Below are 26,186 nucleotides of genomic sequence, written 5' to 3' on the forward strand. Positions count from 1 at the left end.
TCTTCCCAGTAGTAATATGGCATCTGAATGTCTCTGTTTCCCTCAACATGTCAGTGTTTATTTTCATTCCCTATCTGAGGCAACTTCATATCATATTTGTCCCTGGGAAGAGTTATAAGAAAGTATCTTGGAGATCATTTAGTCCAACTCCTTTGTGCTTTCTCCAGGTACAAAAATTCTTAATTATAACTCTACTCAGGCAAGATACACCATTTTGAGGGCCAGGCCAGGGCAAGGAAAGGGAAGAGTCCTGACCTTTATCCCCTGCTGGAGGGCTATTTATCCCTACAAATATGCTTGCCTTCCATCTTGGGGCCCTTGTCTCTCCAGTGAATGTTTATTAAAACTTTCTAACAGATGTTAAATTGATTAGCATTAATACCATAGCCAAGTAACCCACTGCCATTACTAGCAGAGGGATTTTCTCATTAGAAGAAGATAGATACAGTAGACATCTGGCAGTCATTTCTTCAATTCTCAAGTAAGGGAGGTATTTGCATTGCCTTTATATTTATCTCTTTTTTATCCCATCTGTTTTCCCTCCCCCCATAACATTGAATTTAATAATCAAAGTGAGGGAGGAAACCCTGTAGCTATTGTCAAGATCTTGTCATCCAAACTGGACACAAATTGTTGGAATTTCTTCTTGATGATTTAAAAAAAGAGATATGTTTTGTTGGGAAAATCCCACATTTCAGAAATTCTCTTACTTTGCAGACCCTCATGCACTTCTATCTGGAGTATAAGATATTCAATAATTTCCAATAGTATTAGCACTTTAATGAGATGATGATTCTAACAATAATGATAATTGTGCCTTGATTCTATTCATTCTTTTATTCAGTTGCAATTTTTTATAAAAGTATTAGGTATTATTATTAGGCAACTGAGCTGAACAGTTCAAGATCACATTTCATCATGATGGAGTGTCCCTCAAGTGACTCAGATTGTCACTCCTCATCAGGAGCTGCTGTGGTCCAATATAATATGTGCTTGCCCTATGTATAGATTGTATCTTTCCAACTTTGAGTAGTCTACCTTTCAGATATTTACCACAAGGCCTTAAATCAAAGCTCTTTAATTTTGGTTTAGGATCATACAAACCTTTTCCTCTGCTCTTATTAGCTTCTAGAACCCAGGTCACTACTTATCATAAGGGAGAGCAACAAAGCTGGCACCAGGTGCCTACTTTTTTTTGCTTGTAATCAACAATGAATGAGCTAGAACTTGTTATAGTCTACTGGAAGGAGGACTGGACTACTTTCAGGACTGGGTTTGCTTTCTAGGAGGCTTGGGTCTGATACTTGCTGTGCTATTCTAGACAATTCACTTAAACTCTGATCCTCAGTTTGCCTATTTGTAAAATGAGGGCAATAATATTTTCTGTACTTATCTTTCAGGGATTTGAGAAGTCTCAAATGTTTGTACCCATTAAGCCCTTTGTATAAGTTAAGGAGCTATATAAAAGTCAAATATGATTATTAGAGCATAAGTTTAGGGGAATGAGGATGCATAGGAATGCTTGATCTGGCGGGTAAGCTAGAATGCACCTGCTATAGTGACTAATAAAAATAGGAGTGTTGTTTATAGTTTAATTATTTGAACTAAAATCTATAAGCACCTTTATAAATATGATCTAATGATAGTAATTGGGCAGCTAAGTGGCACAGTGGATAAGAGAACCAGACTTAGAGTTAGGAAGGCTTGCATTTAAATCTAGCCTCAGACATATACTATCTGTGTGACCCTGGACAAGTTCTACTTGCCTCAGTTTCCTCATCTATAAAATGAGCTAGAACCCCACTTGCCTCAATTACCTCATCTGTAAAATGAGCTGGAGAAGGAAATTACCACTCCATTATCTTTGCCAAGAAAAACCAAATGGAGTCATGAAGAGTTGGACACAACTGAACAACAAAAAATGGTAGTAATGAGTAACTGGAATAGAAATCTGAGATTGCATGGACTACTTTGCAGTGGGTTTTCCAGATCTCTGATTTTATTTGCCACTTAAATTGCTTCTTGTATTATTGTATATAATTTATTACAGCTTGACCATCCAGGAATTAATAGTCTTATTTGGATTCCTAAATGAAATTGTGCATCTCCTTCAGAGGCATTGGTTGGAAATAAAATAATAATAACAACAACAAAAAACATTCCATTTCCAAGTTAGTAAAGCATTTTCTTCATGACAGCTCCAAGTATCCATCATTATTGTCTGTGGTCCTAAATGTTTGAAGGAGGATTGAACCCAGTATCTTCCGACTCCAGATTTTGCATGTTATCCACTACTTCCTATTGCTGCTTTTTGCCATCATTTTTAAACTCATGAAAAACAGGTTCAAAAGAAGTATTTTCTTACTTGGAAGACAAAATCATGGATCAGAGGACCCAGCTTTCTGCTTTTGTCCTACCAATTAATTTAAGAGGCACTTAAGCTTCCATCTGGATGCTTCATCAAAGAGAGAAGAATCTCTGCCTTGAGAATGAATAAGCCTAACCTGAGTACCTCTTGTACCTTCCATTATCTAGTTATTATTCACAGGGAACATTCTACTCTTTCTCAGTAGGGCATAGACCCTTAGGATTTGTCTACCCATATTGGCCTGAGACAACAAAAGGGTTGGAAAGCATTTCTGTGTATATCAAGTCATGTCATTGTGTGCCCTGATACCACCAAGGTCATAAATGCTTAGGGGAGAAAAAGGATCCAGCAAAATCTGAGACTTCATTTGGAATTTTAGGGTCAGTTTGGGAGCTTTTCTTCATAGAAGGAAATGGGGGAAAAACCCATTTATTTTTCAGTCATTTCATTCATGTTTGATTCTTTGTGACTCGATTTGGCAAAAGATACTGGAGTGGTATGCCATTTCCTTCTCCAGCTCATCTTATAATTAAAGAAACTGATGCAAACAGGATTAAGTGACGTACCCAGGGTCACATAGCTAGTATATGTCTAAGACTGGATTTAAACCTAGGCCTTCCTGACTTCAAACTCAAGTGTTTATCCACCTAAAAGAAAAATAGATTCTGAAAATTCTGTATACTTTTAAAAGTAAGCACCACCATCATCACTTAAAATCTTTCTTTTGTATGACATTGTTTATTTTAAGACATCATTTTTATTAAATACACTGTAATACAAGAGACTTTCCATGTCAGGTTGAGAGAAGCTGGTCACATGATTCACAAACAAAACTTGCTTTTTAAACACTGATACTCAGGTATCACTTTGAAATCAGCCAAGATGCAAGTGGGTCTTTTTTTTTTTTAAAGCAATGGACCTTTATAACAGACTGCAAAAAAATGAGAACCACTAAGCATCTGTACAGAGACATCATGACAAATAAAATAAAAGGAAAATTAAGGAAAATAAATTTAACAGAGGGAGAAAGAGAGAAAGGGGATGAGAGAGAAAGAGTGTGCTCCAAACACCAGGTCACAGATTAGTGAAAGTCTATCCATAGAGAGATATTGAAATGAATGTATATACTGCTGGGATATATACAAACATCTCTCTATATACATACATACACAAATGTATAAAATTCCTGTATCTCTACACAGATACATTAAAGTAAAGGTAAAGACCAGGGCAGGAGTCAATATTTCATCATAATTTGGTCATTTCTTAAAGGGTTAGATGATTGAAATCCACATTTAATTCAAAGACCTTATTATTTAAAACACATTCAGCTGTTTCATATAAATTGTGTTTTTCTTTAAGCGACAGAAATATACACATAAGCTACTAAGATGTAGGCCTCTTTAGATATCCCATTCCACTTCATCTTCCTTTTCCTTTTCTGCTTAATTATTTGGCTACTAGCAGCTTCTAGGATACTCATCTAATGTATATCATTTTCAAAAAAAAGATGCATGTCTAGTGATTCCTTGCTTGGAGGGGCTTCTTTGATGCAGAAACTAAAGAGATAAATAAACATCGACCTGGCCCTAAAATGCATAGACTGTAAAATAACATCCCCTCTATCTTTCCTCACTTCTCCTGAGACATCTTTAGACGGCAAAAGAATTGCTTGGTCACTGCTGTGAAATTCACAGTGTTTTGCCTGAAACACACAGACCTTTGTTATTGTTGTTTTTTGCTTCATATTTGTGATGAATGTAGCAAAGAATGAAGAAGAAAGGAAGGGGGAGCATGTAAGTAAACAACCCAAGTGAAGGTTCTTCAAGGACCCCTTGCCTGGAGCCCCAATGTTGAAACCCAGCTGGGTCTTTGACTATCACTCTGGACCTCTTCTCCATCCAAATTCATTAGAATACCATTTGATGTCCATTTACAAATTGCATTAACCTCAGGGTGAGTCTCTGTGGGTAGAAATATGCGTCCCTAATTTATTTAACTGGTGACCTGGACATCCAGGGACTTAGAATAGTAGCTGTGTCCTGAGATAGTTCTCATTTCTCCTTTAAAGGCAAGACACAGACAAGCCACAACCCCAAAGGAAAAACCACTGAGCTGTAGAAAGCAGGAACATTTAAAAAAAAAAAGAGAGGGAGTGGGAGAAGTGGAAAGAGAGAGGGGAGAAAACAGGAGAGAAGGTAAGAGAGGGAGAGGAAGGGAGGAGGGACAAAGAAAGGGGAAGAGAGGAGAGAGGGAAGGAAAGCAGATGGGAGAAGAAAGGAGAGGGGGAAGAAGAGAAGAGAGGGAAGGATAGAAGAGGGAGAAGAAAGGAGAGGGGCAAGCAAAGGGCGAGGTGAGAAAGAAAGGGAAGAGAGGAGTGAGGGAAGACTAGAAAAGGGGAGAAGAAAGGAGAGGGGAAAGGGAGAAAGAAAACGGATACAGTTATTGTTGGGTGAGAGATTATGTATCTCTATAGGCTTTGGAGTTCTACAATATTAAGGGGGTGGAGAGAAATCCACTGATGACCAGAAAGCCCTCTACCAAGTATCCTGGGGTTTTGGCTCTTTATAAAAGATTGCATTCCATCCAGCCTGTTTATATTCTGCAATTTTAGGGAGGTTGAAGGGGAAGAATGTGGGAAGTGCCTAACATTTGCTGCTATTATTCCAGGGTCTTGGACTTCTCACCATTGTTCTTTCAGGGAGGGGGAGGGCAGTGCCTCAAACATTCCAGCTCTCCCTCTGGAGCACACAAGGGTAAAATCCCCAGAGGGCACAAATATCATACTAGGACAATATAACCAAGTGATAAGAACCAATTTTTTCAGTCCTGGAACTTTACACTTAATCCAATCTGCCCTGCAAGAAATTGGTGGATACACAAAATAGGGTGTGATGATGCTCGTGCCAACATTCTAAATAGGTAGGGGCTCCCATTTATCCTATCAGTGAAGAGAAATAAAACATTAATGACAAGATGATTTAAAAAAATTAAAATTTTGGTTATTTATCAGATTAGCGCAATCTAGCAATACTTTATTCTAATTACAGCTATCCTTATGAATGTGTAGGTATACATTTATACAGAAACATATAAACACACTATATGTGTGTGTATGTCTGCACATGTATAAACCAAATGCAACATATATAAATACATGTAAACACTACATGTATAACTTATGTAAATATACACATCTAGAATGTGAATCATTCATATGATCCTTTACAGCATAGTCCAGCAAGTCTTCCAAATAAGTCTGATTGTCATATTTGCTTGTTGTGTCAGGGCTTAGTTAAAACTGAGCCTACTTAATGTAGAAACAGCTCACCTCTTGGCTATCTATTTTTCTCCCTTTGCTTTTCTGTTTATTTGCCTAAATTTAGATCCCAGGGGGTGAATTAAGGAACACAGATTTTTCTTTGTTTCAATGCTCATTTGCAAGGTCTACAGATTAGATCTCAGAAGTTGCACAATGGGAATATATAGAAGTTGGTCACATTTTCTGAGCCCAACTCTGGATGGACAGTCTGGCAAAGGGCTTTTCATTGTATGACAATCAAATCAACTTAGAAATGGAGCTGGTCCCAGAAAAATCTGGACTTTCTGGTTCTCTTAGGAAGATAGGACTGACTTAATTTATATTAGATCCTTTGGATTGCCCTGCAATATGACTTGCAATTCATATTCTTAAACCATTAGACAGTTTTTTTCTACCTTATAGGAGAATAACTCCTTTGATACTGAGTAGGGGAGGTAATCAGGGGAGATGAAGGGATGAGGACCAATAAGGTCAAGCTTTTTTTTTTTTTTGTTATGCTGCTTATCCAGCTTCTTTGAGAACCAGTCTCTTTTCTTTGAAGGTGAGACTCCCTCTCACATGAACACAAGCAGTAGGAATATAAATAGCAGCAATAATAACAAAGACAACAATAATAAACAGCAATAAATAAAGATATTTTGCACTTGCATAGAACCTTTCATCTCATAACTTCAAAGTGCTTTTCTGATGGACTGCAAGGGAACTTTTCGTCTCTTCCCCCAGTGGGTCAGGACAAGGATACAAAACTGCTTTGTGATGGAATGAATCTGGGTCCCATTGTGCCAGCTTTCCATTCAATTCTGATAATTCCTTACCCTAAAATTGTACAGTTCATCTTGAATCTGGTCCTTAGGCTATTGACTTATTAGAAATCTGTGAAATAAAAATAAGTGATTCCAACTTCTCTAATAAGATCCACTCAAGCTGATAAAGCTCTGAAAAAACTAGCCTATTCTAGGAGGGTTTATGGTACTGCCCTGCTCCAGTCAGCATCCATGGCCTTGCAGAAAAGGCTCTGTATGAAATTGTTTTATCCCTTCTTTTCAACCTAGCTTTCCACAGTGATTGAAAAATAATATGGATCCTTAATGATATATATGGCTTTCATTATATTAGTATGTTTATTTTGGATTGTTTTCTTATAATTCATAAATGAAAACATTTTAATCCTGATACTCACTGACCAGCAGATTATAGAGAAGGGTTGATTTTAGATTTTTTTCTTTATTTTGTTTTTTTTTTGTCTGTTATTTTATGTTCTGAATTTCTGAGACTGGCTTCAAACACCTGCCATGGAGAAGAAGATACCTTAATAAATAATGTATGTAAGCCAAACAGCAACACAGTAATCGCACATAAGAAACAAAACACTCAATTTTTAAAATAAAAAAACACACAATAAATAAAAAGGACTCCTTTTCAATCTGGCTCATGTTAGAAAGAGGTCAATTTTTCAACAAAAGCCCCCCCCCCCCCGAGGGAGGCAAGTGTTCATAAAGATAGAAAGGGATTTCTTTCTTGTATCACTAATAATAACTCTGAATTTCAATTTATATTTTTTTGCAGGAAGTTTTTTACTATTGTCTGTGAGCTTGCCTGTAATGCTCGATCTGGGCACAGTCTCCCTTTGGCATTCTATGCCACGCCTAACATCAATAACAAAAATATGAATGGATTAAAAACAACAACAACACCACATACATCCAATAGCCAAGGATGTTCTAAATGAAATAACTCTCCCAACCAGAGCACAGGGCAAGGGCAGGGCCTGTATATACTGGATATCAAGGGATCACCACAGAGTCACATATTCTAGTGACCTCTGGGATATATCGCTACCCTTCCCTCTCAGTCCTTTTGGTTCAACCTGTTAGGACCTCCATGATTCAGGGTCTGTATTTGTTTCAGCCTACCATTATCTGTAACAATGCAGAAATGTTTCAATGTCTCTAATGACCTCCATTAGCTTCCTCTAATTAAATATGTTACACCTTTATGGATTGGCTATGCCTCTCAGGGTGTACAGTAATTCCTGCACATAAAGTATTAATTGACAAAGACCATGCACGATTTTGCTTGCACAGTGAAAAGGGGAGAAGGGGAAGGGGAGGAAAAAGGGAAGGCAGGAGATGCTGTTGGATAAGCACAATAGAAGATAAACTTTGCTTCAGCATTTACAGCTTGCCCTATCTTATCAAAGCCTTCAGATTCCAAGCTTGACCCTGAAATTAACACTGTACAGAAAATACATCTAATTTTAGCATGATTTACCAAAGGCTTGGTGGATAACACTTTTTTAGAAAACAAACCATTGGTATCACAATATCCTACAGACATGGGTACAGCTGAGCTTATATTACTGCCATCTACCTTGTAAATTTCAGGAACCTTTTTTTTTTCTTTCCACCATAACATTATGTCTGGTCATGAAAGGAAAAAGTAGCCCCAAAGCATCGAGTTCCATGATCCATGACCATGCTCAGGGGAATGTGTCAAATACTTCCTTCCTGCACAGAGTTGGAGTTTCACAAGTGGGCTCTGATGCCAGCTGATTCCAATCTTTGTTGATTTTCCAAACAGTGGATCACAAGTCTTCCTTCTCTCTGCCATGGTTTCCCAGATAGATCACTGCTTTTCCTGTTCCATACAAGGGCTTTAAGCAGTCAAATAATAGTGATGATGATGAGAATAATAGTAATAATAATAATAATAATAATAATAATAAATAAATAGACGAAAATCCATAGAAACTCCCAATGTATGTACAACAGAAGTCACAAAGTTGAAGTCAGATACTCAAGTTTTCCCTTTTTTGTCATCCTTTACAAAGGCAGGAGTACAAGAAGGCATTGTTAGTTGAGTGGGACAAACTCAGGCATCTGCCTATAAAACAAATCAGGTTTTTTTTAAGGCTTTTGTCTATGCAGAGTTAATAATAATAATAATGCAGAAGCCAAATTGATTGGAAAGAAAGGGTGGGGGCAGTGAAAAGAGGGAGAAGAAAAGAAAAAAAAACAAGGAGATGGGAAAAAAAGAGAAAGAGAAAAGAGATAAGATTTGATAATGCCAAAAGGAAGTCAATACTGTGTCTACAGATGGAGAAGTGCACACTGCTTCCCTCTGAAAGCTTCTCAATGTCTTTGTCATTAATACTGTCAGTTAAGAACACATTTGGATGAAGTTCAGCGGCAGCTAGAACACAATCGTTCGCTTGGCCTGTCTGAGGAAGTGCAATGGGGAATAGAAGGTTGATGGGGACCCTAGCCTAGAATATCCAGGTAGACTGGGGATGCCTTGGCCAAGTTCAGAAGGAGGGAATGGATATCTTTGATGTTAAGCCTCATGTGAGGCTCTCGCTGCCAGCACCCCAGCATCAGGTCATACACTTCCTTTGGGCAGGTTCTAGGCCTCTGTAGGACTCGGCCCTGAGTGATGCATTCAATCACCTAGAAAGAGAACAAATACAAAATTAATACAGTAAGGAAAAGGTGACAAAAAAACAATGTAGAAATATGGTATTTATCTAAATATAAAGAGAGAGACTAGGAGAGGAAGGAGTAACTTAAATTATGTTTTTAAAATTATATTCAATTTTTTTAAAAGAGCACTTTTTGCAGGCTGAATTTTACAGAAGGTTAATTTTAATTCTTAGATTAGCATGATGCTGCACACTATTCCAGGTGATGACAAAATAAACTTGGAAAATATAATTGGTTTATTTGTGATACTACAAAATACCATTACTTTTTAATAATACAAAGCCTCAAACTAGAATAACTACATGCAGAGGCATAACTAACTTTTTTGTGTGGGCATGACCCAAGGAAACATCACAAAATATGATTGGGAAAAGGAATATATGACAAGTCCACTCAAATAATTTTTTAAAGGCAAATTCAGTTGAGTAGAGTGTAGCAGACAGTTTCTGGGTAAAGAGCAAGCCTTCACTAGCTAGGCTACAGCACCTGAGAGAAAGAAGCATATATTAGATGATGTATATGTTGGTGATTTTACATATATATATATATATATATATATATATATGTATATATATAAAATTCTGTATATAATATGACATTTTAGCTAGATCATCCTTGTTTTCATGAAGATGCATTGTGGAAATGCTATCAAATGCTAAAATTTAGCACCATGAGATTCTGTCCAAGTTATATCAATATATTCCAGTTTTACAAAGTTTCCATATGCACTCCAATTTTCAAGTAGTATTTTTTAATTTTCTTAATTTTAGGACTGTTTAGGAAATATTCAGGGTCCTGGAATAATCATGTTGGATAAAGGAATGAAAAGAAAGGTAAATATCTGAGTAATAATTTGAGGTACCCAGCCAAGGATTTGTATCATAAATATACACACATTTGGAACATTCCATTTGCCTAATATAAAATCATTTATATAGCAAATAACTAAATATAATTATTATATGGATATATATGAATATATCATAACCTAAAGGTAAATATAAAATCACTTATGTATCAAAATCATTACAGATATATATAGGTAGAAAGATGAGATAGTTTTAGCAATATGAACATATACAAAATGCACTCAAATGTATAGGTTGCCTTAGTATTAGAATTGCATTATTTTGAATAATATTAATTAATACCAGATATTTCATTTAGATCTCCTTACAGTTTATTTTACAGCATTTTCCCAACAATGGCAGAAGGTGCTTAACTTCCCAAGAAGTTATCTATCATACTACTGAAATCTAGGGGATTTCCTGTGACCTAACAAACACAATTATTCTTATTCCTTTTGGAATCATTTTGCATATTGTCATATATTTGATATGATATTTGATGTAGCTCTGTGCTTTTATCAGTGTATTTAGGGCCTAGTGAGAATTCCAGATCAAGTCAGGAAGATGAGTCTTCCTGAGTCCAAATCCAGCTTCAGATACTTTCTACCTTTGTGATCTTGGGCATCACTTAACCCTATTTGCCTCAGTTTCCTTGTCTGTAAAATGAGTTGGAGAGATTGCTGAGCCTGAATCCATGGCAATGGTGGTAATTTCCAGACTTCTCAATCCAGGGATTGGCAAGGATACTTGGGAAGGACAGCAGGAAAACTCTGCCATTCTAGAGTGAGAGGTGAACTCAAGCCAGCACAGGTCTCGGCACTAATCTGGCCCCTGGGACCAGAAGCAGGCTTGGGCAACCTCCTGGCAGGGAGCCATTTGGCTACTGCTCCAAGAGCGTTTAGTCCATGGATGGGAAGGGGGGTCCAGGGTGATCATAGAGGTCTCTTTGCTATTCCTGAGGCAGGACTCTGTGGCTTCGCTTATACTCAGATCCAGGTCACAGTCTGGGGCTCCAGTCTCATGAAAAGGAGCAGAAGAACCACAGAGCTTACTACCTGCAGCAGATCAACGATCCTCCTCACACTTCCCGGGCAGAAAGGAGAACTTGAGGTCACCACAGACCAGAGCACAGGAGAGCAGTCAGGGTCTCTCATAAGGAGGAATTAAGAACTTTCAGTCTCTGGGGGAGTCCCTGAAAACAGTTGCAAAAACCTTCAAAAACTTGGGACATTGTATCCTCCACCCTGGAATCAGAGCCTCACCTTAACAAAGATCTAAAATCAAGTCATAAGCTGGAGAAATGAGCAAACAACAGAAAAAAAATCTGACCATAGACAATTACTTTTGTCCTATGGAGGATCAAAATACTCACTCAGAACATAATAAATTTAAAATTTCTATATACAAAGCCTCAAAGAAAAATATGAACTGGTTTCAGGCCATGGAAGAGCTCAAAAAAGATTTTGAAAATCAAGTAAAGAAGGTAGAGGAAAAACTAAAAAGAGAAATGAGAGTGATGTAGGAAAATCATGAAAACCAAGTCAGCAGCTTGGTGAAGGATATATTAAAAAATAGTGAAGAAAATAACGTCTTAAAACCAGTTTGGGTAAAATGTAAAAAAAAAAGCAGTTCAAAAGGGCATTGAGGAGAGGAATGCCTTAAAAAGTAGAATTAGCCAGATGGAAAAAATGATACAAAAGTTCTCTGAAGAAAATAATTCCTTAAAATATAGATTGGAGTTTAGGGAAGCTGATGACTTTGTGAGAAATCAGAAAACAATAAACAAAGCCAAAAGAATAAAAAAATTAGATGAAAATGTGAAATAATCCACTGGAAAAAAACTGACCTGGAAAACAGATCCAGAAGAGATAATTTAACTATTACTGGACTACCTGAAAGTCAGAGACCAAAAGGAGATGCTATTTTTCAAGAAATTATTCAGGAAAACTTCCCTGATATCCTAGAAGCAGAGGGTAAAATAGAGATTGAGGGAATCTACTGATCATTCCCTGAAAGAGATCCCCAAATGAAAACTGCCAGGAATATTATAGTCAAATTTCAGAACTCCCTAAGTCAAGGAGAAACTATTACAAGTAATTAGATAAAAACAATTCAAATATTAAACAGTTACAGTCAGGATAACATATGATTTATTAGCAGCTTCTACATTTAAGGCTCATAGGGCTAGGAATATGATATTCTGAAAGGTAAAAGATCTTGGATTACAACCAAGAATCAACTACCCAGCAAAACTGAACATACTCTATCAGGGGAAAAGATGGATAGTCAATGAAATAAGGGTCTTTGAAACTTTTCTGATGAAATGATCAGAGCTGAATAGAAAATGTGATCTTCAAGTACAGGACTCAGGTAATGCAGGATGGACAGGAAAGGCAAATTATGAGGGACTTAATGGTGTTGAACTGCTTATATTCCTACATGGGAAGATGATACTGATATGAACCTTCTCATTTTTTAGGGAAGTTAGAAGGGGCATTTATAGACAAGGCACAGGAGGGAGTTGAATTTGAAGGTATAATATATTAAAAAGATGGAGTTGATGAGGGAGAAAGTAATGTACTGGGAGAAAGGGAAAGGAGAGGTAGAATGGGGTGTTATTTTACATAAGAGAGGTAACAGAAAGCTTTTGCAGTAGAGTGTAAAAGGGAGAAGGTAAGGGGAAATAATCTTACTCATCAGAATTGACTCAGGGAGGGAATAACATACACATTCAATTGGGTATAGAAATCTCTTATCTTGGAGGAAAATAGGAGAGGAAGGAGATGGGAGAAAAGGAACAGGGGAAGGAGAAGGGGGCATAGGTGATAAAAGACAGGAAATATTGTAGGAGAGGCTATTCAGATACAATACACTTTTGAGGAGGTATAGGGTGAAAGGATAAAGAGAATAGAATAAATGGAGATGGGGGAACGGATGGAGAGAAGCTAGTGATAGCAATTGTGGGAAAAAATATTGAAGCAAATTCTTTGATGGACTTATAAACAATGTTATCCATCCCAAAGACAGATTTGATGGTGTCTGAATACAGACTGAAGCATAATTTTTTCTCGCTTTATTTTCTTGAGGTTTCTCTTTCTTTGTTGGGGGGGTATATTTACTTTTACAACATGACTGTAGTTATATTTTTCATGGATACAACATTTTTAACATATATCAAGTAAATTGCTTTCTCAATGGGGGTAGTAGGGTGGGAGGAAGGGAGAGAATTTGGAACTCAAGGTTTTGGAAGTAAATGTTGAAACTTGCTTTTGCATGTAGCTGGGCGAAAAAATTAAAAAATAAAGTAAAATAAAATAGATTTTAAAAAATGAGCTCGAGAAGAAAATGGCAAACCACTCTAGTACCTTTACCAAGAAACCCCAAATAGCATCATGACATCAGATGATTGAAATGACTGAACAACAACAAATGTAAGTGTGTGTGTGTGGGGGGGAACTGATGCCAAAGTCATATCTCTGTTGACTACTACCTGCTACCTCTCATTATATTATATAAGTTTGCAAATGATTCCAGGAGAAACCCAAGATAACTTGGTGGAGTAAGGACACTTAAAGGTAACCCGTTCGTTTTTAGTAGCTTCTAAGAAGAATTAAGGGCTTTTGGCCATTGATAAGCAAATGCCCCCTAACCTTGGTGTAAAATCAACTGTGAGAAAACTCAAATGAAATATCTAATATTAATGAATATTTATACACAATGTCATTTCTAATCTGTTTTTTTAAATTCCATTAGTGATCCATAATTTTTAAATTCAATATTTTAAAATTTAAATGCAGTGTCCATGAAATTATGTCCATATGTCAATTCATTTTATATAGTTCTGTTGGACATCATGAATGGTCAAATCCAATCTTCTGGAGAAGGAGAATGGTCTGAAATTAAATGACTCATCCCAGTGAACAGCTTTCCTGGAGAGGCTTGGATACCTACCTCATTGTTTGAAAGTTGATACCATGGTTGTTTACCATAGGTGAAGATCTCCCATAATACAACCCCCAGGCTCCAGACATCACTTTCAGTGGTGAATTTTCTATACATGATACTCTCCGGAGGCATCCAGCGGATAGGTAACATCGTATGACCTCCAACCTGTTAAGAAAAAGCAACAACACAGAGAAAGTGATGTCCACTGATTCTCAAGCAGCTTGCCAATGGAGAGGCAAAAATGAACCATGGAGGATTTTCTCTTTCTCATTTCTCACCTATACATTTTAAAGAGCTGAGGAGGCCAGTAAAAGAGAGCGTAACATCATACACAGATAACTGAACTCTGAATCAAGAAGACCCTGGGATAGAAGATTCATTGAGTCTTAGATTTCAAGGTAAAAGTGACCCATTGAGGCAAGTCATTTAACCTTTTAGTTTTCCTGCAACTCCTCCAAATAGGAAATTGCAGAGAAGGTGTTGATTTTCACTGATAAAAGGAATATCTCATTAATAGCTTCCTAAACCAATAAAATCACAAGTGCAGTTTCAGGGACAAAAAAAAATGAGACTAACAAGCAAAATATCCATCAATCAATAAATTAACAAGCACTTACTGAAAGCTTATCATGAGGCAGGCATGGAGATTCCCAGATAAAAATGAAGCATTCTCAGTCTCCATAGGGATTACTGACATTCTACTAGGGAGACAAAATGGGATCTCCTTATCAATGTGGGACCATTAGCTACATCAATGCAAACTAAGCCCAAACTGGGATGAATGCATATTTTACCATATTATTTACAAAAATCTGAAACTCTCAGCACCAAAGAAGAATAGACTAGGAAAGCCTGAAAAGTTCAACCTGGTAACAAATGCTTCCTTTCTTCTTTGAGATGCTCATTAATGAGAACTTTTTTGGGATTGTAATTAATACTTGGGCCAGGGTTACATTTTCCAGCACAACCCAAGCACATTGTGTACTTTCTTGAACCTTATTTCACTAAATGAAAAGGTGACTTTACAAAAAAAGGTGACTGGGGCGGCTAGGTGGTGTAGTGGATAAAGCACCAGCCCTGGAGTCAGGAGTACCTGGGTTCAAATCTGGTCTCAGACACTTAATAATTACCTAGCTGTGTGGCCTTGGGCAAGCCACTTAACCCCGTTTGCCTTGCAAAAAAAAACTACCAAAAAACCCCAAAAAGGTGACTTTTAACACATCATATCAGTGAGACTATTGCACTTGCATTTATTTTTATGGAGGAATTAAATGAATCTCGTTACTTTAGGCTAGGGATTCTTAATCACTTTTGAGACATGGACCCTTTTGATAGTCTGGTGAAACCTATGATTCCTTCCCTAAATGCTATTTTTAAATGCATTAAAAATGTAGAATTATCAAAGAAATCTCCTCTCAGAAAGGAACTGGAACCAGAACATAGAATGAAGCATACTTTTTTTTTTTTGATATAACAAGTCAGGGATTTTGTTTTGATTAACAGCGCAATGATATTTTTTTTCCAATAGCATATGTGTGTGTGTGGGGGGGAGAAAGTTGGATAGGAAGGAGAAAATAGAATTCTGTTAATTTTAAAAATATTTGCTAAAAAAGAGAAAGTCAGTTAATGTATATTTTAAAAAACCTAATTCACAGACTCCAGCTTAAGAGTTCTTGCTTTAAGTCAATTATACGGGGGGGGGGGGGGGGGAGGGAGCTTGGTATAGTGGAATAAAGTTGAATTTGAGTCAGAGAATCTGAGACAAAATTTCACCTCTGTCAGGCAGTTGACCACCCCGGGCCTCAGTTTCCTCAGTTGTAAAATAGGAGATTTGAACTAGATGGTCTCTAAAATGGTTCAAATCCTACAGCTAGTGTTTATTACCTGTGTGACCTAGGCCTCAGTGTTCTCCTTGTAATATGAAAGGGTTTGAGTTGATCATCTCCGGAGTACCTTTTGGCTCTAAGTATATTATCTTTTCAAGCTCTAATGACACCATCCTACGGGATTTATTTGTTTGACCAGAGTGACACGTCCAGTCTCATACACAAGAGACATGGTCTGTTAAGAAAAGTGCTGCAAGGGAATTTGGTTTCAAGTCATCCATAGCTGTAGAAAGCTGTGGTAGAGGGCTTTAAAGCTCACTTGGTTTTCAAGTTCATTAATTTTTTTTTTCTGATTTAATACCAGCAGAGGAAGGTGGTATAACATAAGCACAGCCTTCCTTTTATTGTTCAGTTATATGGTAAAGAAAATAAAACACTTAACCTGAGTTCAAATCCAGTCTCAGACACTTACTGGCTGTGAAGGCCTGCACATCATCTAATCTCTGCCTGCCTCAGTTTCCTCATTTATATAATGAGAATAATAATAATATCCCAGGGTTGTTGTGAGGATCAAGTAAGATGGTACTTCTAAAGTGCTAAATAAATGTGTTAATTATGGAAATATATTTTTCATGAGTCCACAGATTTATAATAGGCATCCTATTACTTGCTTTCTCAATGGGTAGAGGAAGACCTGTAGGGAGAGAATATAGAACTTACAATAAAAAAAAATGATGGTTAAAAAGTAACAAAAAAGGAAAAGTAAAAAATAAAGGCTTGATATTACTATGATGGTGATGTTAATACCATGATTAAAGACTAAATAGAGAGAGTTATTGACTATTGTGATTTTTTGAAAGCTTTGGTGCACCTTTTTGTGGCCTTTGGTGCCATGCTGCCTGGAATCCTATGGCATCCTAAGCCTCTAATTGTCATTTAAGAGAATCACTCCCAAATACTCAGTGGACTTTCATTTCACACAAGAGCCAACACCTAACCTAATCCTACCCTGCTATTGCTTGCCAGAAAGGAGTTGAGGGCTCCTTTACAAAAATAATCAACTCTGAAGTTATATCATCTATAGCCCTTGCTGTTCTCTGTAATCATCTTTTTTTTCTGTTTTTTTTTAATATTTTTTGACTTTTGCAATTTTTCTACCACTCTTACTCCCCCTTCCCTATGGAAAGCAATCTGTCATTCTTTATTTTGTTTCCATGTTATACATTGATCCAAATTGAGTGTGATGACAGAGAAATCACATCCTTAAGGAAGAAACAAAAAGTATAAGAGATAACAAGATCAGACAATAAGATAACGTTTTTTTTTCTCTTCTAAATTAAAGGGAATAGCCCTTGAACTTTGTTCAAACTCCACGGCTCTTTATCTGGATACAGATGGTAATCTCCATTGCAGAAAGCCCAAAATTGTCCCTGGTTGTTGTACTGATGGAACAAGCAAGAACATCAAGGTTGAACATCACCCCCCATGTTGCTGTTAGGGTATACAGTGTTTTTCTGGTTCTGCTCATCTCACTCAGCATCATTTTATGCAAGTCCCTCCAGGCTTCCCTGAATTCCCATCCCTCCTGGTTTCTAATAGAACAATAGTGTTCCATGACATACATATACCACAGTTTGCTAAGCCATTCCCCAATTGAAGGACATTTACTTGATTTCCAATTCTTTGCCACCACAAACAGGGCTGTTATGAATATTTTTGTACAAGTGATGTTTTTACCCTTTTTTCATCATCTCTTCAGGGTATAGACCCAGTAGTGGTATTACTGGATCAAAGGGTATGCTCATTTTTGTTGCCCTTTGGGTGTAATTCCAAATTTCTCTCCAGAAAGGTTGGATGAGTTCACAGCTCCACCACTCTGTAATCATCTTGAAGAAGGCTGGTACATTTTCATTCATTCAGCCAATACTTATAGATGTGTCATTCTGAACTAGGAATCATGAGGGATAGGACAGGACCACTCCTTTCCCCTAGAATGGAAGACACAGTCCCTGACCTTAAGGAACTTATATTTAATTTTATTGGTTTTGATCCATCTCTTTATCCGAAGAATCACAATGAATTTTTTTCCTTCATTATCAAAGAAGTCCATAATATCATGGAGGTGATGTTTTGACAAGCACATAAATTGGATTTGATTGAGGGGATGCTGTGCTAAGTCCCCAGCCTCACTTTCTCCTCTAGAGTCATCTGGGTCCAATAGCCAGATATGGATTTGGATAGCTGGAGATGACCCTGGATGTGAGACAATCAGGATTAAATGACTTGCCCAAGGACACACAGCTAGTGAGTGAGACTGGATCCAAACTCTGTCCTCCTCACAAGGCCAGTGCTCTATCCAATGTGCCACCATATATGAGAATCATAATATAATAAATATATTATATAACTGAGATAATCCCTCTACTGATTATATAATTCTAGTGCCTTCCCTTCTTTGATAATCTCCAGTTTATCCTGTATACAGCTAGTTGTACTGTGTCTTCTCTATCAGACTGTGCTTAGCAGTGCCTTAGCATGACAGTTGCTTTGACCAAATCAAGACTATACAGTAGAGTTCAAAGATCACTGTTGGCTCTTGAGACCTCAGTATAACCAGACATTCTCAGGTATTCCAGAGATTATACCTACCCATGGGATCTCTTGTTTCTACCTTGATGTAGGAGCTGATTTTTGAGAGAAAACTATTACTTGATGAGAAATTCCTACAGCTAGCAATCTCCAAATACACATGCCATCTGATTACCATGAAACTACTACACTGATCCCCAATCTACTTTCTATGTCTTACTCTGAAAATTGAAATCAAATCAATGTTACCATTGCTATTGGAAAGGGCATGGAAATTGACTATCCTAATGATCTCAATCAACATCTTTCTGATTTTATCCTTCCTAGTCACCATTCCCTATATGTTGTCTTTCCATTTGTCTTTCCTGCTCCAAGAGAGCAGGAGGGACAGTCTCAGTCTCTCTCTCTCTCTCTCTCTCTCTCTCTCTCTCTCTCTCTCTCTCTCTCTCTCTCTCTCCTTTTTTCTTTTTTCTTTCTTTTACCTTCCTCCCTTCCTTCCTTTCTTCCTCCTTTCCTCCCTCCTTTCTTCCCTCCTTCCCTCCCTCCTTCCTTCCTTTTCTTTCTCTCTCTTCCTTTTTCTTTCTTTTTCTTTTACTTTCTTTCCTTCTCTCCTTTTTCTTTCTGTTTCTTTTCTCTGTCCCTGTCTGTCTGTCTGTTTGTCTCTCTCTCTGTGTTTCTCATATCTCCTCATCTTCACTTCTTAGCCTGATGACTAGAAAGCTAATGATAGACGCTTTTCTTTCAGTTAATTACTTACTCATTCACTGGATTTTGAATTCAAATCTCAGTTCTGCCATTGACTCCTTGTATGACTTTGAGCTAGTTACTTTGACTCTTTGGCCTCAGTTTCCTCATCTGTGATATGAAAGTGTTGAACTGGATGATCTCTAAGGACTCTGTCGACTTTCAATTTATGCTTCTATGATTCCACAACCTAAAGGCAGATCAAATTACAAGATTTTTCTCATCTTGATGTTCTCTTCCCTTCTCCCTTATTCCCTATACTATTTCCAACTAATCAAGATATATTCTGATTGGTCAAGGTATGTTCTAGAAATTCTGTATTCCCTAAGATGTATGAGACCCAGTAATTTACTGAACTAAGAAACTAAGTAAAGATTAGTGCAAATAATTAATTATCCTTAAATGGTAGCCTTATTTGAATTCATATTGTATATTTCCATTGGAAATATACTAGAATACAAAAAAAACTAAAACAGGAAATACACTAGAACTAATTATCCTATTTTACATTATTACAACTTCAACTAGTGTGAATTTGAATAATGAGACCACTTACTTTTATGTCAGATTTTTGTGATGAGAGGAAAATATTCCGGAAAAAAATAGTGGCCATTCTTTCCTATATTTACCAATTACAGTTTAGGTCTTCATACACTAAGAACCATTTAAAGCAATAATATTTTATGTAGAACCAACTTTAAAATGAGACAGGTTAGACAAGTACATATCTGGGATGATTATTGAGTTAGGGTCAGGGCTGGGGAGAGAGAAAGTTGTAATCTAGTGGATTATCATACTTACCATGCTTATTTGGACATATGACTATTTCTTATTCTCAATTCTCTTATTTCATTTGCTTGGTGTATAAATTAATGGGAAATGATAATGTATATGTCTTTCTCACTGCTTTTGTGGATGATCTTGGAGCAGTTTAGTTATAAAAACTGTACTGTGTTTCAATTGTCCAAGATCCATTGGCAAAACAGAAAGCTCCTGGTACTTCAAATTTTTTTTTAAATATTTAATTTATGATTTATACATGTTTTCCCATCTGATCATTTATTTTATGCTTGAAATCTCATTGGGACAGATTTTTCACTTTAATTCTTTCAAGAATCCCTTTTGGGATTTCACACATGCTGTTATAAATAATACTTGCCTTGTTCTGATGTCAAAACGGCGAGTGGTAGGAGAATCTAATAAAAGTTCAGTCAGGGGTCACATTTTTTCTAAACTTGCTTGGAATATTTGTTTCCCTGAGTTTTTCCTCTGTGCCTTTGCAATATTACAAAAAGAACCAAAAGAAAAAAAAATGGCTACCAAGGCTACAGATGTCATTTCCCTTCCAATTGAAACCATGCCATTGTTTTGGGCCTCACAATGCTATTTAGCATATATGCTTTAAAATATAATGGGGCATTTGTTGGTCTCTGGGCCATTTGCCAGCTTTCCTTCTTGTCCTTCTACCAATATTAGATATTCTGTGAGATCCTGAGGGCTAAATCAAGACTGGGAGTTTGAACTTCTGTGTTTTTCTTCAGTATATGTCTAGTCCCAATCATCAAAACCTCAGAGAGCCTTCTTGACCACTGTGTTGTTTCCAAGGTGCCAGGCACATCCTAGGTAGTCAATTGATACATATTGACATGAGCTGACAAAAAGACTTGAGATAATTATAATTTCCTCATCTAGCTGAATCTAGCACACAGGAATCTTGATGAATGTTTGGTGACTGACAGATTGATTTAGGTACTCAAAGTCAAATCAATCACACTCCTGTGATATTGTGATGCCTAGCTCTCCATGTATTCTGTATTCCAATCAGACTTAACTATTGTCCATTCTTCTCTAGCTCTCTTCTATTTCTGTTTCTTTGGGGTCTGTGAGCATAATTTTAAAAAACAACAATGCATTTGGTAATATTTCACTATAATTGGCTATTTTTGTAATCTGATATATCTTATCTCATACAATTAAAGACATTCTTTTAAGAAGGGCATCCAAAGGGGTCCATGTCCTTTGCTTCAATAACTCCAGTTGACAGACAATCCACCACTTCCCAAGGCAGCCCATTCCACTTTGGGGCAATACTTATTGTTAGGAAGTCATCCCATACATTAAGCTGCATTTTTTTTTCACCTTTCACTCATTGCTACTATTTCTATTTCCTGGAGCCAAGCAGAATATTCTTTCTTTAAAGATGAGCTAACAATAATCTTTCAACAAGTAAAAGGCAGCTGCCTTGTTACCTCTGAGCTCTTCCCAAACTTAAAGCAGACTAAGTTTTTTCCATTGCTTTTTCTGACACAAAATGGCCTTGTGACCATGGGCAAGTGATTCAACTTCTCTATGATTCAGTTAATAATCAAAGATCATAAATTTCAGATGAATTGCTGGTATATATTGGTGGAAGGCATTTTTACACTGAGAGTTCTTTGACACCTTTCTACCCCAAGTCTCCATACTTGATCCCTTCCCTAGTCTCCCCAGCAAAATCTAAAGCTTTAGTTGTTTAGTTTTACTCCTTAGCCAGAGTTGCTATTTCTAAATGTACCACCAACCTACAGTCATCATTTTATCTTCATCTTGCTGGACATTCTAACCCAATCCCTATTCATTACTTTCCTCCCTTGCTCCTAGTCCCCTCTCAAATTGCACCTTTTAACAGACTACTTCTAGATACCAGATGATGCAATGAATATCATCAGTCCAGGGAAAAGGATCTTTTTTTTTTCCAAGGAGGCAGTCTTCTCATTTTACTCTCTAGATTTATGCCTATTTCTGCTGGGAGCTGCACAGGACATGAGTGCTTCTGCCAGTTGAAAAGCACATGCAAGTGTTTGTCTTGGTAAATGATTCTTGATGAAGAGAGAAGGTAAATACTGCTCACCCTGTGCCTGTTAAACCAAGCTGGCAAAGGCCAACTGTGCCTACGAGACCACTTCCAATCTGTGGTATTTACTCATTGACTGAGTGATAACTTGTTTGGGAGCCAAATATTTTACTCCCTTAGAAACACAGGGGCCAAAGGGCAAGCCCCATTAAGAGATGATTAGTGGTAAGAGGCTTTTGGTTGCATTAAATATTAAAGGGGCTCTTAGACCTGCTCATCACTCTACCCAGAATTGCTTTGTTTCAGCAGTTCTTCCTGACCTGTTCTTAAAAATTCATGACAGCTGTAAACTTAGAGAAATTGCTAAATCTTGTTTATTTATTTATCATGTGTCACATCTGTAATATGAGGTTTAAAAAAATAACAATTGACCCCACAAACATTCCCCTTGTTAGTCCAGAGCTATTGTGGTTAGAATGTGGAAGGCCTCATGATAGCACCTAGGAAGATAAATCTATAATATTCTACTATACAGAGATTCTACTCTGCAGATGGAGAAGCAGTATGGTGGAATGGATAGTCAGCCTTGAAGCCAAGATGACCTTGGCCCACTTTCTGTTTCTGACTCATAACTGACATTTGTATAGAGCTTTAAGGTTTGCAAAGTACTTAACAAATAATGTCTCATTTTATCACTATAACAGCCCTGAAAGAGATGTGCTGTTATTATTCTCTTTTTATCAATAAGAAAATTCAGACAGACAGAGAAATGACTTGTCCAAGGCTACATGGTTAGTGTCTGAGGAAAGATTTGAAGTCATGCCGTTCTAACTCCGGGTCTACCCATGAAGTCAGCAACTATCTGCCTTCTAAGGCTGAAAGTAGGAGACAAGGTACCAACGTGCATTAGTGGAGGGAGTTTCCTCACCTGCGAGTTCCCTAAACCAATGGAATCATAGATGCAGTCTCTTGCCCTATAAAGAAATGTTGCAGTGCCCAAGAAGGATTCAGTTAACATGGGCAATTTCTCCAGGCAGTACACTGGGAGAGGGGGACAAAAGCATTGATTGAAGTCTAGGGACCTAGGCTCATAGCCTATCTTTGACATTCACTACCTATGTGACATTAGGAAGTCACTTAACCATCCAGGGCCTCAGTTTCCACATGTGCAAAATGACAGGGTTGGTAAAGGTGGACTCTGAGGTTCTCTTTCAGTTCTGGACCAATGATCTGCTATCATTTTCTTCCTCAAATTAGGTGTAGATTATCAGGTTGGACTATGAAGTGCTAGAATCAGGTTCATAATGGTTAGGAAGGTTGAGTTCTTTCTGAATCAGTAATAAAAGACATTGTGTAGCTCTAATGGAAGCTTCTAGCTTTATTGCTCTTAATTTATGGGAGGCAAAGACAATTTTATAGATCTTTCTTTTTCTTTTTCTTTTTATGGGGGGGTAAATTCAAGATCATTACTCAATAAAGTTGAATGACTGATGAAAAGGAAGGTTGTGACAGTTAAGAGATTTGACTGTCTCTTGCCTAGTGCTCTCACTAGCTACTAGGGACAGGTGGAACAAGTTCTAAGAAATTATCCTCTGAGATAGGAGTCTGAAGCTATAGTTTCAGACACTGCATAAACTTGAGAAGTTTTCTTCAGTGGCTGTGATCCAAATAGCTTTAATCAACTACCATGCATTCACAACAAAAAAGGCAGGATTGATCTGAACACCGGATAATACAGGTAGAGTTCTTCAGATACCTACCAGGTTCTTCAAAAACTCCCAAGTCCTTTCCATTTGCAGATACCACTTCACAACAGCTTTTTAAGGGACATTGCCACCTAAATGTACCACCAATGGTCTGATTTAACATGTCTCAAACTGGGCTGGGAACCTTTGCTTCCAAATGTTTTTCTTCATGCTGATTTCACCATTTCTGTCAGTAGCATCACCAGTATCTGAACCTATGGATTTTATCTCTGATGATTCCTATTTCCTCATTAGTCATTTTCAGTCAGTTGCAAAATTCTAGTTATTTTAAAGTCAAAATATATCTTTCTTTGACCTGTCCTCTCATTTCCATAGCTAGTACCTTGGTTAGTTAAGGTATCTATTAAAAGTCCCTGCCAGTTTAAGTAATCTGAATAGATTACTTGCCTCTCTTGTCTCCCTCTACTCCTTGTAGTTTATTTTTCATATTGATACTCAACTATTTTTCATTTCTCATACATAAGTTCTGATCCATGTAACTACTACTTAAAGTTCCCTAGTATTACTATATTATTTACCAGGTAAAATGCTGATTCCTTAACTTGTCATTTAAAGCCTTTAAACAGCTGGTTATTCTCTATCATTCTCACATGCCTTCCCTGCCTGCCATCTATTCTATCCCTACTCTTCTCTTAAGTCCAATTTGATCATTATCTCTTGAGTGAAGTCATGCTTCTTCCTCTTCAGTTGGTGATGACCTTTTTCCCTCATTAAATATTATTTAGCAACTATTTTATCATACAATATTTATGCTATAATTGTTTAATTCAACAAATAGTACCTTATTTGTTTAGAAATGACAACCCTACCCCACATTAAACTATAACCTCTATGAAGGACAGTTGTTTATCTAAATTTTATATCTTATTAGTTTAGAGGGATGATGGATATAAATGTTGCAATCAGGAAGACCTGAGTTTGAATCTTGATTGCTATTATTATTGCTACTACTATTACAATTATGACTACTTCTGCCTCTGCTGCTGCTGCTACTATTACTATTATGCTGCTATTGCTGTTATTACTAGTTAATAAAGATGCTTAAAACAGAGTAGACATTAATCAATATTGACTGAATTGTTGGGAACAGATAACAATATGAAAATTGATCTGAGAATTGGGAGTTCTTGATTCTCTTCCTTATAGATGGGTGTGTGACCTCCTTCTCCCATGTTACTTTATTTCTCTGGGCCTCAGTTTCCTTATCTGTAAAATGAGGAGTTTGGGATAGAAAAATCTCTCAAATCCCTTCTATTTCTAAGTCTCTGATCTATGATATGAGAAGGCAGCTTTACTAGCCAAAAAGAATGTTGAATTTCAGGTCAGAGGACCTGAATTTCAGAATTGCTTTTGACATTTTCTACCAATAGGACCACAGGCAAATCATTTAATATCTCTGTACCTCAATTTTCCCATACATAAAATGAGATTAGATTTAATAATCACTCAGTTCTCTTGCTAATCTAAAGTAATGATTTGAAAGTCTAATACCTCCCATGTTTTCTAAGTTTGCTTCTAATTCTAAAATCTCCTAAATCTATGAGAAATTCACTCCAACCTCCTGCCTCTTCTAACTCCTTAGATTTTTTAACAGCAACCTGCTGATTCAGGCCAGAAGTTTCTAGAAGTTCATATGTATGTAGAAGCATGCTGTCATTTGGATAAGAGGTCATTTAGACTCTTCCCTATAAAGGCATGGAAGGTGTGTTAATCAAATTTGCAACTAGACCATGGCTAGAAGGGATAGCTAATACAATATAAGAAAGAGTATCAAAAAAAATCCTTGACAACTAGAACATAGAGTAAAATTTGATAAGATGAAGTTTATTTATTAGGAATAAATGTAAAAGTAACACATCTGAATTCTAAAAAAATGAACAACTACAAAAACAGAATGGAATTCATCTGGAAAAAAAATCTAGGGAGTTCAGTGCACTATAATCTCAACATGAGTCAACAGTATATGATACAGCAGTCACAAAAAGACTCCTGAACCTTGAGAATGAATTAAGACATAATAATCAGAAGTGGGGAGAGTCTTGCCATACTCTGCCCTGTGCATACCACATTGGAGTGTATTTTTTGCTTTTGTCGTTTTCCGCAGGACTTGGTTAATAGTGGGTACTTAAGAAGAAATACTATTGACTGATTGACTATTATCTTCAATTCTGAGCACTACATTTTAGGAAGACTACTGGTCAATTATAGAGGAGGATCTAGCCAGGATGACTGAGGACTCTAAGCTGATACCATGTAAGAATTGGTCGAAAGAATTATTGATGTTTCGCTGAAAGAATGACTGTGAATGGGGATATTCGGGAAAGGGTAGGGAATTAAAACAGGTGACCATAAGAAAGAAGGATTAGACCTCTTTTTGTTCCTATAGGGCAAAATTAGGATCCATGGATAAAAGTTGCAAAGAAGCAACTTTAGGAAAACATTCCTAAGAATTAGGGTTATCCATAA

At 37.0% G+C, this 26,186-nt stretch overlaps 1 protein-coding gene across 2 annotated transcripts in view; it reads right to left on the reverse strand.

The window, feature by feature from the left end:
- Positions 1 to 3,103: 3,103 nt before the first annotated feature.
- NTRK2 (neurotrophic receptor tyrosine kinase 2) overlaps positions 3,104 to 26,186 on the reverse strand; it is a 417,637-nt gene continuing 394,554 nt past the window's right edge. For both annotated transcript variants that reach the window (XM_074196621.1, XM_074196620.1), the window contains 2 exons: positions 13,969 to 14,127; positions 3,104 to 9,136 (listed from right to left, as the gene is read on the reverse strand). In XM_074196621.1, coding sequence (XP_074052722.1) covers positions 8,951 to 9,136; positions 13,969 to 14,127 — 345 coding nt within the window. In that variant the 3' untranslated portion in view covers positions 3,104 to 8,950. The remainder of the gene's footprint in view (positions 9,137 to 13,968; positions 14,128 to 26,186) is intronic.

This window comes from Macrotis lagotis, chromosome 8, assembly GCF_037893015.1.
Source record: "Macrotis lagotis isolate mMagLag1 chromosome 8, bilby.v1.9.chrom.fasta, whole genome shotgun sequence".
Classification (NCBI taxonomy): domain Eukaryota; kingdom Metazoa; phylum Chordata; class Mammalia; order Peramelemorphia; family Peramelidae; genus Macrotis; species Macrotis lagotis.